The sequence below is a fragment of the Leptonychotes weddellii genome, chromosome 8, assembly GCF_054177405.1.
Source record: "Leptonychotes weddellii isolate Sample4059 chromosome 8, ASM5417740v2, whole genome shotgun sequence".
NCBI lineage: Eukaryota > Metazoa > Chordata > Mammalia > Carnivora > Phocidae > Leptonychotes > Leptonychotes weddellii.
In genome coordinates this window covers 124,471,200-124,491,254 of record NC_138376.1, presented here as the reverse complement: position 1 = coordinate 124,491,254, position 20,055 = coordinate 124,471,200, and the positions used below count along the sequence as shown (strand labels likewise).

Genomic DNA, 20,055 nt, shown 5'->3' with positions numbered 1-20,055 from the left:
TGTGCTTGGGGAGGGAGAGCCCATGCCAGGGAGCTCCCTGATCTCATGCAGGCCAGGCTTGCCAGAAGAAGAGACGTGGTCAGAGCAGGATCTGAAGGATGAGAAGTGGAGAGGGGAGGGGGGCGCTCGGGCAGAGATGGCAGCAGGAGGGAAGGCCCAGAAACACAGCCACTGCTGGGAGCCGCAGAGATGGGAGCTGGCTCCGTGGCTGAGCAGGAGGGCTCGAGCCACCTCGGCCACCTCTGAGCCATAGAAGCTATGGAACCCTGGCCAAGAGGCTTGACCTCTCAGGATCTCGGTTCCCTCCTCTGTAATAGCAGTAACAACCTCGCAGGGAGTTAGGACAATTAAAGGAACTATTCATTTTAAAGGGTTGACACTGTGCCTGATGTAAGCAAGCACTATGTAAATCCTGAATACAAATAAATCAACTCATATGCAAGGTGTTTGATCCTCAGAGCATCTTTTTAAGAGCTGTTTTTTTTCTTTTTTTTTTTTTTAAAGATTTTTATTTATTTATTATTGAGAGAGAGAGAGAATGATAGAGAGAGAGCATGAGAGGGAGGAGGGTCAGAGGGAGAAGCAGGCTCCCTGCTGAGCAGGAAGCCCAATGCGGGACTCGATCCTGGGACTCCAGGATCATGACCTGAGCCAAAGGCAGTCGCTTAACCAACTGAGCCACCCAGGCGCCCCTGTTTTTTTTTTTCCTGACTCTTTAAAAGCACAGATGATTTTTTGTAACATGTATCATTGGTTTGTATTCTAGACCCTTTCCTGAGTGCCGGGCCTTTTTCCCCTCTGGAAGTATTCTCCTGCGAGTATTTGAATAAAAGCAACCACACGCCATGGACCTCATCGGGTTGCTGAAGTCTCAGTTCCTGTGCCATCTCGTCTTCTGTTACGTGTTTATCGCCTCGGGGCTAATAATAAACACCATTCAACTCTTCACTCTCCTTCTCTGGCCAATTAACAAGCAGCTCTTCAGGAAGATCAACTGCAGACTTTCCTACTGCGTCTCCAGCCGTAAGAGTTTTTGCGTATTCTCTGTTTGCACCCTCATGGTTGCGGGGGTCAGCAGTAGGGCCTCGAGGGGCTCCCTGGGCTTGCACTTTTTGTTCTTTTCTTTTCACTGGTTTCAGGTCTGAAGTGGCTGTTTTATCCTCACTCTGAACAAAATTATTTTCTGAATGAGTAATGTCAGTAGCACGTAATTCAGTTCAACAGGCACGGAAAGGTATCCTGTAGAAAGTAAATGGGCGTTCTGTCTCTGTTTTTGTAGTTTTCCTCCTCAGAAGCAATCAGTGTGAATGATTTCTTAGTTACCCTCACGGAAATAGCATATACATATGTATGTATGTATGGCTCTTATGTGTGGACATGAATGCAGGTGAGTCTCTGTGTATACGTCCAGATACACAACACATACTCATATTTTTTTTTTTAAAGATTTTATTTATTTATTTCAGAGAGAGAGAATGAGAGAGAGCACATGAGAGGGGGAGGGGCAGAGGGAGAAGCAGACTCCCTGCCGAGCAGGGAGCCCAATGCGGGACTCGATCCTGGGTCTCCAGGATCATGACCTGAGCCGAAGGCAGCCGCTTAACCAATTGAGCCACCCAGGTGCCCCACATACTCATATTTTTAAAAACGAAATGACAACATAATATATTGTTCTCTTTCTTGCATCTTTTCTTTAACTTTTTATTTTGAGATAATTGTAGATGTGCGGGGGATCGTAAGAAGTAACACAGAGAGCTCCCATATAGCCTTTGGCCAGTTGTCCCCTGTGGGAGGGAACCTCTTGCATCACTCCAGTATAACGTCCCAACAAGAAAACCAACACTGACACAATCCACCAGCCTTCTTTAGATTTCTCCAGTTTTATGTACATGGATTTGGGTGTTTGTGTGTGTGTGTGTGTGTGTGTTTGATTATACTAGACTATTTTTTTTATTTATTTTTTTTAAAAGATTTTATTTATTTTTATTTAATTGACAGGGAGAGAGAGAGAGACAGCATGAGAGGGAACACAAGCAGGGGGAGTGGGAGAGGAAGAAGCAGGCTTCCGGCTGAGCAGAGAGCCCGATGTGGGGCTCGATCCCAGGACCCTGGGATCATGACCCGAGCCGAAGGCAGTCGCTTAACCAACTGAGCCACCCAGGCGGCCTATACTAGACTATTTTAAACATGACTAATTCCACTGGCCTGAATTTTAAAATTGAAATGAAAGGGGATAAATCAGAATATTGAGTATGTCTAGAGATGAGTTTTGTTGTTGATTGACCTTAAATTTGTACCTATTCTCAACAGTAGAGAATGCAGTATATCATTACCAATTATATATGTGGGTGTGAATATATTTAACAGTATGAGCTCTTCCAAATCAAGCAATTTAAAAATCTCAGCTCCGTTAGATTATGCCAAGAGTCCAAAATTATTGGTATCTTTCTGAAACCCTTTAAATGAAGCAATCAAATTTGAATTTGAATCACAACAATACAGGCTGCCTACAATTATCCAAATGGATTACCACTGATCCAATCAGTTATTTTTTAAACCTCAAAATACGAACTTGTGAGAAAAAAAATGATAGAAACATCCTTACTCATGATTTCTTTCACCAACTCAGAACTTGCAAGTATGTTTTAATACTATTTCTGATATGGTGTCATACAGTACTAGACCCACCATATCTTATGTTAGGGTGTTTTACACAAATACATCTTGAAAATATTCTTAAGATCATAAAGGCAAGTTGTAACTAAAAAGAAAATCTTTCATCCACGTGTCTATGGCATATTACATACAGTACCATTCAGTGCAATAGTACGTAATGCAAGTTTCTTTGTATACCTTTTACTCTCACATCGGTCTGTGGTGCTTAGGCATCTGGAAAAGGGACAATTGTCAGAGCAGGACAGAGGCAGTAGGAGGTGGCCTGAGCCTGAATTGTAGCTGTTTGAAGAGGGAAGAGTTGGCATAAGCAAGGGAAAGTGATGATTGTCTGAGATTTACCTTTTGATTTTTTAAAAAAGATTTTATTTATTTATCTGCCAGAGAATGAGCGAGCACAAGCTGGGGGAGTGGCAGGCAAAGAGAGAAGCAGGCGCCCCACTGAGCAAGGGGCCCCATGCGGGACTCGATCCCAGGACTCTGGGATCATGCCCTGAGCCAAAGGCAGACGCTTAACCGACCGAGCCACCCAGGCGTCTCATACCTTTCGATTTTGAATGTCTTTTCATACTCTAGCAATAGGTGTCTACTTAAACGAAATTTAAATTTAACAAAGCAATGCTGATTGCACTTTTCACTGAAACCCGTATTTATATGATTCGCACACCCCTATGAAATTCCAATATCTGTCAGTTTACAATTTGAAATCATGTCTGTTTGCTCTGTCATACCCCCTAACCAAGTTTCAAGCAGGTGGTTCAGAATTGGGTTTCTCATTTGGAGTCAAGAAGTAAGAGGTAGAATTCGGGATGTGAGTTCCTAAGAGTACTATATTTTGCTTGTAGTAGGTAGTGAAGACCTACCAAGGTTATGGCAGGATAATGTCAAATTCTTCTGAGTGTGCTTTAGCCTACTTGTTTCTGTTGGAAATTAAGATGGGTAACAAAGTCAGAAAGCAAAATGGATTTTTATCCATCACAAACTGATTAAGTTATTTTAGAATAATTCCAAACGAAACTCGGGAACTAAGCATCCAAGACCGCCGGCATTTCCCCGCACAGGGGGCATGGAAGGATGGGCAGCCTCACGGAAAAGCCTGGTGGCACATCCATCCGTGGCAGCTCCGTCAGGTACATCCGCGGTGGTCTGTGCCTCTGGCCCCGAGCAGAGGGTCCACGGGCTATCGGCTGAGCAGACACAGAGCCATTTTACAGCCATGTGGATAGAGAAGTCAAGGAGCGGTCCTGGCTCCTGGGAAAAGAGCAGGTGGCAGAAGGGGAGGGTGATGCAGCCTGGGCTCGGCAAGGGAGAATCTCATTGTAGTGAGTCCCGTACATCCTTTTCCCAGAGTCCCCATCCCTGGTACCCTAGCACGTGCTACACAGCAAAGCTGCTCTCCTCTTTCTCCTTTCACGTGCTCTCTGTAGTTGGTAGATTTCCTTATAACCTGTGTGCTACATGATGACAGCAGAGAACACGTAACAGACAGACTGCTAGCCATTGATGGTCACAGGCTACAGGTCGTGGGCTCCTCAGCAACTTGGAGTGAGGGACGGTCAGGCTCCTTCTGTCCCCTTCTCCCTCCTCTTCTCTCCAACTTGAGACAAAAACTGTTCATGGGGTTTAATTGTGTCTTCTGGTGTATGAATTGCTCTAAAGCTTAGAAAATCAGCAGCCACTGATATTTTAAGAAAAAAGGCAGAATAAGTTGTTTCCTGGAGACTCAGACCCCGCACCCCTTCTCCCCCCGCCCCCGCCCCGTTCACTTTTTACTAATAGAGCTCTGTCATCATCCCTTTCTCTTTACATGTTTCTTAAGAGCTTGGTGTTGTACCAGGTAAATCCAAAATAGTCAGCAGCCCTGGTGTGGTGAAGCCTGCGTGCAAAAGGCCACACCGATGTGAATGACACGTAGAGACAAAATGCAGCCAAGACAGCTCCGTTATTAGCAAGACGCACAGCACAGAGCATTTCATTCTGGAGGCCAGGACCAACATCATGCATAACAATTTCAAAGCATATTTAATCTGGATGGCTGGGTTTGGGATGATTGTTTTATTTTACTTTGGCTTAGATTAGGAGGCAGGAAAGGCTAAGCCAGGAGGACCGCTGAGTGAGGACAGGGAGGGCGGAGCCAGCTTCGGCAAGGGGAGGAGCGGGAAGAAAGGGACACGAAGCCCGGCAAGGAGTAGAATTGAATTACCTTTCCTTTGCACAGGACATGCCTTTTACTATCTAGGGAAAGGTGGCCAAGACTGGCTGGCTTGTTTTTCTTCCCCTCTGACACCGCAGGCTAAAAAGAAAAAAAAAAAAACCACCACCAGTAAAAACAGAAAGATGAAAAGAACTTATTAATGGCAGAGTTTTTAAAAGGGGGTGGGGGGGGGTCAGGGAGGACTACAGATGACCTTAATGACCCAGCAAGGAAAGGACTGCTGGTAACAAGAAACAAAATGGAGACACCTCACCCCCTCACCCCCCCGCCCCCCTCAGGCCCTGGTGCTTTGCTGCCAAATTCTCTGCTGCTGCTAACTAGTTCTGTGTGGTTGAGCCACCCCATTTAATTCCTCCGGGTTGTGATACTCATGGATTTCAATGTCTGTCTGATGCACAGCTCCAGAGACAAGGCTGCATGGTGGCCAGGGGTCAGTTGGCATTTGGAGTGCCAAGATGCAAAAGAAAATGTCCCGCCTTCCTGCTTACAGCTGCCTCTTCTTTTTTCCCATTAGGGCGGTTAACTACTTGGATAGGTAACTTCAAAACATGAACTACATTTCAATAAAGGGAATGGAGTGGAATTGTCCAGGTTTCCAGGATTTTTCTAATAATGGGTTTAGATGTTTTGTCTTTGCACTTGGGAAGATGTTTCCTCCTGTCTTCCACATGCCTGGTCTGTTCCCCCTGACTTGATTATTGGTCACTTTATTAGTAGTAGGCAGTAGTTGAGCATGAAGAGAGAAGGCAGCTCTTGATCACCACCTACAACACCACCCATGTGTCCTACCTTGAAACAGATGTTAGTATTCCTGCTGTAATAATGATACATACTTGCAATGGACTCTAGGATATATAAGTCACAGTGACCTGAGAAATGGGGCTCAGCAGTATGGTGAGCTTCGCAGAGGTCGGTCTATGATCCTCTCTGGAAGGATCCAGGCTCAGTAACTTGTCAGAACAGCCTCAACAAGAGGATGTGCATGGAGACAGGATGGAAGCTACGAGATACCTAAGGAACTGTGCATCCCAAGGCATTGAATTCCCAGGACACGGGTGAAGTTGAAGACCATGGAGATAGGGAGGCAGCTCCATCCTCCTGAGACAAAGCAGATTCTTCACGCAGCCAGCGTGTGTCATTGGTAGGAGAGTGATCCATCAGAAAAGGGGTCGCTGTAACCTTTTCCAACATGACCTTGGGAGAAACGTTGCCTCCTATTACCTTGGCAGCAGGCTGGATCCGTGTCTCTCTTCCCAGCCTGATTAACGGCAGGACTGCCTTTCTCATTTCAATCCCAACTGATTTTTCACTCTCTTCAGTCGTGGATAGGTTTGACTCCTTCACTTGCCACAATAGTTTCTCCTCCAGGACGTCAGCAAGGGTCTTTGTTAGATATTCCCAAAGTCCCTTGTCCTGACCCTGCTCATGCAATTTTGGCTCCTGCTGACATGTGGGTCCGGGTAGGAACTACCGACACCTCTGCTGGGAGGCACGGCCTGAAATCTGGGTGTCGTCATCAAAGGTCTTCCGCTGCATCCTTAGCAGGTCCCAGGTGGTGAGCACCTCCCCGGAGGGTACAGATAACTGACTATAGAGGTCAGCATAAGCAGAAAAGCCTAAAGTTGGTGCTCTCTCCTTCACTACAGCTGTGTGATCAGATGGTGGCTTTGATGAAGAGTCAGAGTGAAGGGGTTTTGAAGACTCATGGTAAGTGCCTTGCACTGCCTGGGGATTAGCATTCTAACCCAAGGGCAAAGCCTAGCTCCCTGAACAGAGCAGGGGGCACCCGAATTTCTCTACTGGAACCCCTTCCTCTCCTCACTGTCACTTGAAGTGTGTTGGTCTCACCCCCAGCTTTAACAAGCAAACGCTGCAGGCTTCGCCTGGAGTCACCCTCTGATGGCCTGACCCAGGACATGTCATAATGTCCGCAGGGATGTTTAGCGAGTGCTTTCAGGAATGGGCAAAGAGCACCTTTGTCATCCTAATTTCTATTTCTAAGGACTATACCTCCTTGTCAACCCAGGCGATGACAACATAATCCAAGACTGGATCCACGAGAGGAGAAGGATCAAGCAACAGAGATCCTACACTAAGTAGCTTTTTTTTCTTTTCTGGCATTTTTTCCAACAAGGATAGAGCACCCACCATGTGCAGGGCAGAGAGGGTCAGCTGTTTGCCCAGGGTAACACGGGAGGTGGAGGGTCTGTGATTAAATCCAGGAAGTCTAAGTGCAGAACCTCTCTGCAGCGCTACCTGGCGTGGCCTGGGGGTTGAGGAGCCTGGCTCCTGGGCTGAGGCCAAATGCCCCCTGGTGACTGTAGTAAGTGACATTCCCCAGGGCTATGGAGAAAGGGAAGAGAGAAATGCAATCATAATAGGAAGTTATTTTCATTTCTAATCATCGCAATCACTGCGGTCTGTGGTGTTGATTATGTATTAGGCATCTGCTAAACCTTCTGTATCCGTTACATGGTTTAAGCCCATAATCACTCTGAGCAGGCAATCCCCCGTTTTGTGGCTTAATTAACTGAGGCTCAGAGAGGTCAGATGACCAGTCTAAGGTCATACATACAGTTAGTAATTAGAAGAGTTGAGGTCCCCAAATGCGTTTTTTTCTATTTTGAAACAAAGATAGTACATGATAAGGGTTTTTATTTTAACACCCATGGCTAATGTCCAGCAAGCATCTGCTAGGATCAACCCCGGGCATGTGAATTCACTGTCTTGGTCCCAGGTGACCCAGCCAGACACCTGTCACTGCTTGGCTAAGTGCTCTTCTACACACATGCATTGGAGTTCGTTCTGGGGGCCCGACACATCCCCAGGAGGAATGAAGGGGACCCAGTGACTGCCCTCAGAGGGATCCAGTTTCATGGGAAAGATGTGGGATCCAAGCCGTTGTGGAGCACGAGATAAAAGCTAGGATAGAGGTATGCAGGGAACATAGAGGAAGGGACAGTCCATCCTCTGAAAGGATCCATGTTCTACTGAAACAATGTCACAGGCCAGGGGTTACGGAAGGAGGAGGCTTTGCGATGTCCTGGCAAGAAGGGGAAAGGTGGTCTAGCCTGAGGAAAAAGCATAATTAGCACCACCAAGGGGGTAAGCTGGTTTATTCAGGCTGTCAGACATCGAAAGGAGAGGAACCTACCAAATGTCAAGACCGTCCTGTGTCCACAGACTGGAGCCCAAATGGATGAGGCCACAGCAGCCTCGCTGGGCCGGGAGGACAGGAGGACAGGTGTGCGTTGGGGGCCAGGATGGGCTCGAAGCTTCCGGTACCCTAGACGAACTCCAAGTATTCATGCTCGGGGATTCCAAGCCCTGTGAATATCAGTTTACGTCAGGATTTATTTTTGTCTTGCTCTGAGCGGCATTGTTCAAAATGTGCTTTGAGAAATTGTTAATTTGTTCCTTTTGAAAAATCTGTTCACACATAATCTTTTATAGAAAGATACCCAGCTGGGTCATTATTTCTTTGAACCGTGTTACACCCTAAGGATCATATGAAGTAAAAACAGCATGATGCCAAACTGTACAATATAATACCAACCTTACAAATATAGACTGGAAATCAATTTATCGAAGTGCCATTTTTAGGAATTATAATTAGAGATGACTTTTTTTAAATTGCCTTTATATTTTCTGAATATCTTATATTTCATACGAGTGTGTCTTATAAAGTGAAAGAAAGAAAAACAGAATGAAAACCCAAACACCCAAAAGAACTAAATAGAGAAGGGCTTATGGCAGGGAGTAGAGGGGGAAGATATTAAGGGAGCCCTTTGCAATAAAGGCCGGGTCTGGCGGGAGTCCTGGGCCCCGGGGTGACGATTTTCGGGCCCTGCTTTCCTGCTTTTCAGACCTGCATAAGGCATAAGGAACCCCATTGCAAGTACAGTAGTGAGGGAAGCATGACCCCAGAGCCACATACTCGGGTTATGAGTAGAGCTGTGTCCGAAAGCAGTGTAGTCCTAACCCCCAGTGCCTGTCAATGTGGTTTGATTTAGAAGCAGGGTCTTTGAAGATCATCGAATTAAGATGCGGTCAGTGGGGTGGGTGCTAATCCACTAGGACTGTCCTTATAAAAGGGGAAATTGGGTCACAGTGACAGATGTGCACAGAGCAAAACGATGTGAAGATATGGGGAGAAGACCCGAGGTAGGAGAGTCTGGAGCAGATTCTGCCTGGCAGATTCTGCCTGGCAACCTCAGGGGAAACCAACCTGCCTACACCATGATCTCTGGCTTCTGGCCTCCAGAACTGGGAGACTATCGTGGGTTTTAAGCACCCCAGTTTGGGATACTTTGTTACAGCATCCCGGGAAAACCAGTTCACTTTCCTTTTCTAAGTCTCTTTCCAGTTGGGCTTTACTTTGAGCTTCCTGGTGGAAGGAGACTGGGGTGCCAATATGTGTGGACCCTGGGTTTTTTCCATCCTCCTCCCCCTCGCCTGGCTTCTGCTTACCCACCCGGGCTTGATTTATTGGTAGCATAGGAAACAGAGATGATGCAGATAGACTGCCTTGCTCTCATTCATGGACCAATCCAAGGAATCCCTCTTCCTACCCCTTAAAGTCAGGGACCTCCAATGAGTGAAGTGGGGCTGGTAACGGGGAGCACAGGACGAGGAGGATAGTGACAAGCTCACAGGGAGGGGGCAGTCCCACTCAGGTCCAGCCATGATTGGTGTGCGGCTCTTCCAATGAATGGAGACGGGCTTGCACTTTTCTTTCATCCTGTCTGTCTTGTATTTCCAACTGGTGTTTATTTTTATCACTTTAAGTACACTATTCAAGTCCAGAACTGCTTTGGCTAACCACCAAAGCCATCTGCCTGGGAAAAATAGAATTAAACGGTCCTTCAAACCTGGAGAAAGGTCTCAGAAGTGTCAGGGAAAGGGAATTGCTTACACATGAAGCAATACTTAGGTCTGTCTTAGTAACCACCTCTCTGGCCATAAAGGGGGCAATCAATCTTCTCTTCCTTCTATTTGCCTTGCATAAAGAAGTCATAGCAAATGAAGTAATCTCAGGGAGGCAGTCTGTTCTGGCTCCCATGTGCCTGGCTTTTGTATTCTCAAGTATCGAGGACGGTGTCTGCCCAGCTTCGTTCAGATACAATGTCTTCTCTTCCTCTGATCAGTGCTACACTCCGCATAGCAGCAACCATTTCATTTAGAATTGGGCTTTTACTTAGCTGACCTTTCCCACACAAAGTTTGTTAGAAAATTAGCTCTTTGTACCTGCACCATTTTGTTTATTTAGGGGGAAAAAGTATTGGGTTGAGATCTGACCACAGCCGCATGTTATCAGCTCAATTCGTCAAGAAATACAGCGGCTATCTGGTTGATAATTTTGGTGATTGGAAGCACATCGAATATCCAAATGGTCTTATCTTACGTAACTGATATGGTAAATGGAGTTTGATAGGCGACACTGGACTTTTAAAAAGTTTTTAAGAGTAATGTCACTGTGTTAGAGGATGCCGTGTTTAACTTGAGTAACGTCGTTTCTGTATCTTAAATATATGTTTGGGTATGTGTGTGTGCATAAATGTTTTACGCATAATGAGGGATATATATATGTTACACATAATTATATCTGAATATGATCCTTTGTACAAGAAATCACTTTATATTTTACGTAGGGAGCAAATTTACAATAGGGGTAGTAAAGAAACAGCAAATTTAGTAATACACATGTGATACTGAATTTTATGAGCAGATGCTTGTCTTTGAGCAAGACGTCTTAGCTGTTGATGTGGTTTATAAATAAATTAATCCTCAGCCAAGGTTCCCGTTTGTTTTTGCAAGCATTAAATTTCACTTCTGACTTAAGTTACGGCTTTCAAATTAGGTTATAAGTTTGACTTTGGTGTCTTGTAACTTCATAAGATGATGGTGTGTGGTCTCCAAAGTGGGGTGGGTATTTCCCAGGAGGTAAACAAGACAAGCCATTAGGGTATAGAGAGCAATTTATGTTTCTAATTTATGTTTCCTTTATCATTATACATGGATAAGCTAAAAGGCACTTAAAGTATTTTATGAATTATATAAAACATAATTTGCATGTGCTAATGGTGCATACTTACTTTCTTTTACTTAAATAATCATAAAACATTTGAAGACCAACTGCCTGAGCCTACGGGTTTTGGTGCCAGCCTACTGGAGATAGAATTTAAAGTAACACAGAGCTTGAGGCAAGGGAGAAACAGGCTTCGTAGACACGAATTCCAAAGCAAAGGGAAGGCGAATGGCAAATCCCCTAGTTTCCTCTACTTCAGTTGAACTTGGGTCCAGATGGGAGGTGAGGCATTTTCAAACAGTTTGAGGCATCCCTTCTCGGGCTTTATCCCAGGTCTTCAGAAAGGAATTAAAAGTATTCCCTCACCCTTTGTTTTGAAGAAAAAAGATCCTAGAAATGCCTCGGTGTTTTATCATAATGTTATAAAATACATATGAGGCCCCTATCTGTCGCTGTGTATGGAGGCCATCCTGGGGAAAGCATTGAGTCAAGTGAGTCTTCTCTCCCATTCTCAGGCTGCCTTCACAGTCCCTGTGCAGCCGTTTTTGGGTAGATTTATTTGCATGTATTGTGTCTGGGGCCATGGGACGACGTGGTGGGAGGTGACCTGCTCTGGTGTTCCCGGAAGGAAGCTGCGTTGGGCACCGCGCGTCCTGGCTTCCTGTGCGCTGGCCTAATCCCCTTGGTGACTGGGCCTTTGTTTTCCCACTTGTACAAGAGGGAAAGAGAATTATACATGCCATAAAAATGTAGGGTGAAGGCATTCTTGCTGTTAGGACGCACTTAGTCAGCAGGCGTGGGCCAGATGGCGTTGACTGTATCCTACAAGGAGCTCTGGTAACCTGGAATGGGGGAGGAGGACGACATGGTTGGGGTGGTGGAGGAACGTGGGAGGGGACACACTGGTGGCCGGGGAGACCCGCCTGGGAGACGCCATAGCTGTCATTTCTTGCAGGACACTGCTTGGAGGAGGAACTAGATGTGGCCCACAGCCTAGGAAGGAAGGACTCGGGCATGTGGAGAAGGCCCCCCACAATGCGGTCAAAGACAGCCAGGCAGTGCGGGAAATGCTGAGCCCATCCTGTGAACTCCGAGGAGACTGGGAGAGCTTTCCTTGTGGGGGTAGGAGAGTGTGTTGCAGGGCGTTCTTCAAGCCACCTGTGTGCATGGAGGACTTGTTCAGATGGCTTTCGAATCCCTTCCAGCGTTAAGAACCTGAGTCAGGAACGTTTACCCAGTAAACAGGGCTGCAGGGTACCTGCCCAGGCCTGGGTGCTGAGGAGAGAGTGTTGAAGGCTTTCTAATGAGGTAGGCCTCAGAGTTTAACAAAAGGGACCTGTCCAGAGAAAGTAAGCTTGGACTAGATGAAGAGATGATGGAGGTACAAGGCGTGTTTTCCCGCTCAGGGAGGGGGAGGCTGTCATGGCATCACTTAGATGGGCAGAGGGAAGAACATCCTTAAAAAGGAGGCCTACTTTGGTGACTGCTTTGCCTGATAATAGCTCCTGGCAGTGAGATGATGGGTACAGGGAGAGGAGGGCTTCCCCCATCTGCCTCCCCCCCCACCTCTGCCCCCGTGGGTCCTATATGCCCCGAAGGTCTTGAGGGTGACCAGCCTTTCAAGTTTGCCTCCAATTGGCAGGGTCCCCAGGCTGTGGGGTTTAGAATCATGACAACCCCAGGCAGACCGACAAATTAATCTTTGTCACTTGGGTCCAAGTGCAGACGCCCAGACCTAAACCTGTCTCCAGAACTAAGAAATGAGCTGATGTTCACCGTCTGCTCCTTGTGGGTGATCCTAGGCCAAGGACAAGACATTAATTTTCTACTTAACCTGCCTTTTGTCGTATGAATTCGCTACTTTTCACTTCAAAGGGTGTATCTTTTGACAGACACTCTACCGCGACAATTTAGTTTGAGCGTCCTCTGCACAAACACCACGGCTAATCGTCCTGGGTTTTGTAAACACGGCCTTCATGCGCACTGCTTCAGCTAGTGGTCCTTTCTCAGTGGAAATAAAGGAGCTGGGTAAATTCAACGGGAATTTTTTTTTTTTTTAAAGATTTTATTTATTTATTTGAGAGAGAGAGAGAATGAGAGACAGAGAGCACAAGAGGGAAGAGGGCAGAGGGAGAAGCAGACCCCCTGCTCAGCAGGGAGCCCGATGCGGGACTCGATCCCGGGACTCCAGGATCATGACCTGAGCCGAAGGCAGTCGCTTAACCAACTGAGCCACCCAGGCGCCCGCAACGGGAATTTTTTTTAATGCAAGATTTTTGTTTCGAGGGTGAATATGTCTGGCTGATATTGCACGGGGAGGTCATTTTCACGCTGTTCTCATAATCATTTCGGCCAAGGTTTGACTGGATGGGACAGTTCCTGGCTGAGATGTGCAAGTGGAAAGCAATCTTTCATGTCATTTGCACCAAAATAATGTGTGTGATGCTTAGGGTGATTTTCTTGGAACAAAAGAGGGGAATGCCACATTCAAAGAATCAGGCGATGCCTTCCCGCAAAGGCGCTGGGCAGGTACGCAGTACAGATCACTGGTTAATGTGTGACTAAGGAAAGACCTGAAGTCTTCATCCAGCAGCTCTGTCTCGGTCCTGCCATTTGTGAAGCCCATGCTGGCTCTTTCCCTCAGATCCTGGAAAGATGAGTCACTCCCTTCCCTGGGATTTCTCGGCACTCGTCTCTGTCTTGACTTACCTTATTGTTGTTGGGAATGTGAACTCCCCGGGGGCAGTGATGTTTGATTGGGGGTCATCCCCGTGGGACCAGCGGCTAGGCCCCTCCTGACGCAGAGCAGTAGCCCTCTCTGTGACGGTCATGTGGCTAAGTCAGGGGACCGCCCCAGGCCTGGAGTGAGCCACTGTGCACATGGAGCACCCTGCTTGACCCTGAAGATATGTTTATGTCACCTGCAGGTGTGGGTGATTGGAAGACCCAGATGGACTTGTTGCATTTCACTGTTTCTAAGTCATAATTATTGAATGAGCCCAAACCTGTCTACTGACTACTAATCTAGTTTAACACATAGGAGGGAACAGAAGACCATGTTACTCATTCCTAAGTAATATGGGAGAGACCTGAGTATTGTAGGATTTCAGTTACTCTAGTCTGGACTAGTTGCGGAAGGCTCTAGAAAGGGAATGACGTCAGCCAGACCTCAGAGAACAGGAACCTGGGGTGAGGAGAGAGGCAGAAGACACGTGTGCCAGGACTCCCAGTTGCGTGGGGCTGAAGCCCAGCTAGCCACAGCACCTGTCAGGACTCTACTAGCTCACGGTACCAAACTACAGGGAGGGGGCTAGTATCAGCGTCCACCGGCCACAGGAGCTGGGATGCTGGCCAACTCAGCTCCCTTAGCTCCTCTGTGCTGGTGGCCCTGATTCTTTGCAGGTGGGTTTTTTTCACCCAGCATGGCTGCCCAAAGCTTCAGACTCTCCTTCTAATCGCTTCTGCTACCAAGGAGGAGAGGGGCCCCCCACCGCCAGCTCCAGGGCCTGGCCCAATCCGAGTCACGAGCCCATCTCCATAACCAGTAGAGCCAACAGTCCCCAGTGCCAGGTGCTAAAATTTTCCAAGTCAGTTATGAACCATAACCACCACAAACTTACAGTGTATCATATTATAAAACAAAGGTAATAAGTACTCAAAACTTGCCACTCCCTAAATAGTTGATTGCATTTTACTAGTGCGCCTCTTCTGGGGGCCATTTATGGAGACCTTATGTGTCTGTTAGAAACGCTACGTAACCACGCGTTCAGTGCACAAACTGACGGCTTGACGTCAACCACAGTGGGAGTCTTTACACCGTGGAAGCCGGCAAAGCTATACATCAGGGCTTTTTCTCCCCGCTAGGGAGCTGATTGGTAAGCATTTTCCAGCACATCACTACCTGTGCTGTCACTCTGGACAGGGAAGAGTACGGAAGTGACCTTGTCCAGGTCACATGCCCACCACTGAGGGTGTGCTGCTGCTTTTCTTTTTTTTAAAGATTTTATTTATTTATTCATGAGAGACAGAGAGAGAGAGAGGCAGAGGGAGAAGCAGGCTCCCCACGGAGCAGGGAGCCCGATGCAGGACTCGATCCCAGGACCCCGGGATCATGACCCGAGCCGAAGGCAGATGCCCAACGATCTGAGCCACCCAGGTGCCCCCTGAGTGCTTCTATTACTCGAAGAAAGGAGGACCCACCTGGTCAGAGACACCAGCCATCACAGAGAGCATCTAGTGGCGGATGAGTAGACAGAGGGCCTTGGTAGGTGTTGGCATTGCACAGTCTCTGGGCCAAGAGGTGAGTAGGGAGGGGGGAACTGGAATGACTAAGGGACCACCCTGAAACCCAAGCACAACCTTGTGGGAGAGAGGTCTGTGCACCAGCGACCCCAGACGAGCCATGCAGGGGGAGCCCGGGGTCGCGCAGAGAGCGGGCGGTGCTGGCCACGCCCGGACAGTGAGGGCTGTGCCGAGTGGGCCCGTGTAGCCCCCGGCCCGTTGGTGGAACGGAGGCTGCTGGCTGGACTCTTGCATTCTGTTCCAAGGCTGTGGGTCCTTTCTTCCTGGAGATCTTCCTGTGCCAAACGGAGCAGGTGTCCCTGCCAGGCCATTGCTTTCACCAGGATAGTTTGGATGCTCATAAATACATGATTATTCACATACAATGTGTAGCTTTAGGCAGACAGGGACAGATTCTAGTCCCGTGTCTCCAACTAGAGGCAGGATTCATGGGAGAAAAGGTCAGATGAAGTCAAGCACCTTCCCGTTGGGTTAGCACATGCACGCTTGACCCTTCGGGTAGATGAGGGAAAGCTTTCCATCCTGGGCTGGGCTATTTGTCAGCACCGTTGCAATGAGCCTTGAACAGAGCTCTCCATCTCAGCCCTCCACCAACGCATCGTCCACCTGACACCCCATGCATTTTTGGAAAGCACACTCAAACAATGGAATGCCCTTCGATTCAATTCAGCAATCATGTATCGAGTACCTACTGTTAGCACATCCCAGGCATTGTGCTCTAGCTGCTGGGCAGGTTGGACCGGGACCCAGGTTCTGACCTGAGGCACCTCGTGCCCCCACCTCTGTCCTCTGCTGCATTTCCCACCCTCAGCGCCATTGCCTTGGCTTCCCAACAGAAGGACCGAGTTTTCCTGGGCACTCCTGTCTTTGCACGTCTCCACCCCTGTGCTTGCTGTGCTCTGGCCCCTGGCATGCCTCCTTGTTGCGTCTGCTCATTGTTCAGAAATGTTGTGAGTCCGGCCAGAGCCAGGCTGATGGGAACGCCGGGGAGCCCAGCATGGTCCGTCCTGATGAGGGTGTAGGCAGCTGGAGATGAAGCCAAGCAAGCGCAGGAGGGAAGCCTGCGCTAGTTAAGGCAGGAGGGGCCGTCACTGAAGAGATTACCTTAAAAGAGAGAGTTGGGGTCCCAGATGCTGCCCGAGCATTTTAGGGAACTTTCATGAATGGAGCAAAGCAGGTGCGTGGGGAAAGAGGGGTTGCGTGAAAGCCATTTGACTGTGCGGATGGAACAGCCCGAGAGTTCTCGAAGGTGGGGGTAGAGGTCGTCTGCCCTCCTGGTGCAGGAGGGTTGTGTGTTTCGCACGGTCCCCCGAGCACAGAGAGCCTGGGGATGGGGTGGCCTCTCCGCCTCACAGCTTTCTTCCGAGAGCCCCGAGAGCATCGTGCTTTGCTCCCCTTGTGTGTTAGTTTCTTCTCACCCAAGCCCACCACCCCAACGTGGGGCCGGAGCTCTGTGAAACAGACATTGCCGTTGAAGCTGTGGGTGTAAGCATGTTACAGTCTCCTTCGTCAGGCTGCAAAGGAGGCTCGTCAGATCGGGAGGCAAGCGAGCTCTTGGCAGCCTCACGAATTTGGCTCTAGTTGAATGAACAAACGTCTGTTTGTTTTCTGTCATCCTTGTCAACAGGACATGGGAGCCGCAGAGGGGCAAGCTGGTCTGAGCTGGATCAGCTTCTCAGCTCCGGGGGCAGAGAAAGGTTGACAGCCCTTCATGGAAGGGTGCGTGCAGAGGCTTTTCCTGCGGACACACATTAACTCGATTTTGTGTACTCCATCCACTCTGAGGTGTATATTCAGGGCTAATGCTGTATCCATAGTAAAGGACTGGGTACATACACCTACAAAGCGGACATCGTAGTGGACCGGTGACTGTATGTGGAGACTGAGTTTGACCCACCACGAGGACCCTTGAGATTTTTGTTGTGGTTGAGGTGGGAGAGATATCCTACCCGGTGGTTCAAGTGAGTGGGCCTCTTCCCTCTGGCAAACATCTCTGTATCTCACGTGTGTGCTTGACTCCAGAACATAAAAGACTAGGATGTTGAAGGTTCAAAAAGAACTTATTGTGGGCTAAAATACGGTTGCTGTCTATAGCTTTCTGTGCCAGAAAGCTAGACCTGACAGCCGCACTCATGCTAAGGAACCAGGATATTTCTGTGTGATTCCCAGGAGCCAGACTGGGCTGAGCCACAGTCATTGGGGATTTATGTATATTGTGCAGATTCAGGAGTGTGCAAAGTAGAGGAGAAGGACGAGCTGTGACCTCCAGGAGCTTGAGATCCAGCACAAATCTGCCCACTGGGTCGGACAGACATTTCAACCCCTAGATATACGGAAACTCAAGTCTGGGAAGTCATTTACAAACTAAGCAACAGATTCGAAATGCAATGCTCAGGGGTATCCAGGGGCAGGCTCCTATAGGATTAGCGTGTCATGCCTAAATGTGAAGACTCCTTTAATATTAGTATTAAATTGTATTCAGGCCTGTAGAAATAAGAAGTGTCTGTAGATATTCCCTTTTGGGAATTTAAGTCAGTATTTAAAATCCTATATAAAGGCCATAGTGGTAGCCTCCCTAAAGGACCGATTGTCACTCGTAAGCTAGATGTGAACCGATTTTTTGGGGTTGCAGTTAGCCGGCCCTGTTGCCTTTATCTGAGTCCTATCTGAGGAAGCTAGCAGACCAGGTTTGGGAGCCAACAAAAGCCTAGTTTTGGAAGATTCCAACTTGCAATCCAATCCCACACAGTTCGAAATATTGTACTTTTGCAGGCCCTCCCCAGCGAGGATTCTGGTGGCCGAGGGCAGGCACCGGGCACATCCCTGCTGGCCCCAGGACTGAACAGTCTGGCAGCTCCTCTGAGCCAGAAATGGTGCATAAATAGGGACACAGAGAGCAGGCCAGAGAAGTGACATCCCCCCATACTCAGCTCCCCACAGGCAGATGCACCTGCTGACCTGCAGGACCCAGGCCGGCCAGGCTGGTTTGGTTTCTGCCACCATGAGAATGATCAGAAGGCCCCAGACCCCCAAAAGTCCTTGCTTTAGCTTGTTTCCAGGCTTCTGCCTGTCTCCTTCGTCCCAGCTGTCACCCTGGGATTTGAACACGCCACTCGGCCTGTTCTGCCTCCCGGCATTTCTGTTCTGCAGCACATCCTTGTTGGGTCTTCAACCCCTCCTCTGTATTTGGGCCTTCACTGACCTCATTGGTTCACTCAACAAACGTGTGTTGAGCACCTGCTTATGCTGCTCACTGTCCTAGGAGCCGGGCAGACAACGGAGGACACCTTCCCTCTCCATTGGAGCTTCCGCCCCGCCGTGGGCGTGCCTGCTGACCCTCCAGGAGTCGACTAGCTTCTGACAGGGGCTCTTGCTGCCTGAGTGGCCCCCCCCACCTAGGCCCCGCTCTCTGGCCCGACCCTGCTCTGTCCACGTGCAGGTCTAGTCCCAGGTCTCTCCTGGCCTGTTCTCTCCGACTCCCCCTGTTAGACTGGGTGCGGACTATCAAGATTGGCAATAAAGGAAACAAAAATTCCCTCCTCTTTCTGCCTTTGTTAAAATCATTACCATAGTTTATAGCTAAGTTTGTGAAGACTTTCTCTAGGGGCTTGGCAGCATCTTCCTCGTAAGTGAGCGGTCTCTAACCCCTTTGATCCAGCCCCGTGGTACATGCTGTGTCACCTGCTGTTAGAGAGGTTGATGTGAGCTGCTGGGTGAACTGATGAATTCAAGCGCTCGCAGGAGAGGAAGAAGTGGACGATCCCCTCTGGGCCGGGCTCGGGATTCTCCTTGTGCCTTTCTGCTGAGCTGGCCTCCAGAGGGAGGGAGCGCCGTCCACACTGCAGGTTCCCACCCCTATGGGGATTGCATCTCAGTAAAGCACCACTCTGACCTCTCATCAGCAGGCTTGCAGCTGATTTATGGGCGACCCAACTTTTTCCATCTGGCTTGCGTTTCTGTTTCCTTGAGGAAGCCAGCCTTCCCTGCAGGGTGAATGCCCACTCTCCCCGTAATGCACACGCGAGGCTCTTCGCAGGGAACCCGCTAGTGCCGCTCGCCCACGCCGCCGCTCATGGTCCCTGCGGCGGTGCCAGTCACGTGTCGTGTCTGATTATGAGCTGCTCCTCCCTGTCGGGGTGGGGTGCCTATGTTCCTTTCAACCTCGCTGCTGTTTGATTGCTCCAGATTAGGAATTCAGGGAATTCACGCTAACTTCTTTTGTACCTGGTGTAACTACTTGGGAAAGAATTCTTTCTTTCTTTCTTTATATATTTATTTATTTTTTTTTTTAGATTTTATTTTTTTTATTTATTCATGAGAGACAGAGAGAGAGACAGAGGCAGAGGGAGAAGCAGGCTCCCCGCGGAGCAGGGAGCCCGATGCGGGACTCGATCCCAGGACCCTGGGATCATGACCTGAGCCGAAGGCAGACGCTTAACCGACTGAGCCACCCAGGCGTCCCAATATATTTATTTATTTTTTATGCATGTTGAAGGTAATTTTATTTTCTTTTCTCTATTTATTTATTTATTTTTTCTTTGATGTAGTGTTCTATGATTCATTGTTTGCGTATTAACACCCAGTGCTCCATGCAGTACATGCCCTCCTTAATACCCATCACCAGGCTAACCCATCCTCCCACCCCCCTGCCCTCTAGAACCCTCAGTTTGTTTCTCAGAGTCCATAGTCTCTCATGGTTCATCTCCCCCCTTGATTTCCCCCTCTTCATTTTTCCCTTCCTACTATCTTCTTTTTTTTTTTTTTTAAAAACATATAAGGTATTATTTGTTTCAGGGGTACAGGTCTGTGATTCATCAGTCTTACACAATTCACAGCG

At 48.4% G+C, this 20,055-nt stretch overlaps 1 protein-coding gene across 9 annotated transcripts in view; it reads left to right on the top strand.

Moving 5' to 3' along the window:
* Positions 1 to 20,055, top strand: part of AGPAT4 (1-acylglycerol-3-phosphate O-acyltransferase 4) — a 118,511-nt gene that overhangs the window by 32,396 nt on the left and 66,060 nt on the right. For 6 of the 9 annotated variants that reach the window (XM_081829270.1, XM_081829272.1, XM_081829271.1 and 3 more), the window contains one exon: positions 767 to 1,023. The exons of 2 other annotated variants lie outside the window; for them this stretch is intronic. In XM_081829270.1, the coding sequence (XP_081685396.1) occupies positions 846 to 1,023 (178 nt within the window). In that variant the 5' untranslated portion in view covers positions 767 to 845. Of the gene's footprint in view, positions 1 to 766; positions 1,024 to 6,534; positions 6,596 to 20,055 lie in introns of those variants that run through there. One more of the 9 variants, XM_081829277.1, reaches the window with a different exon arrangement.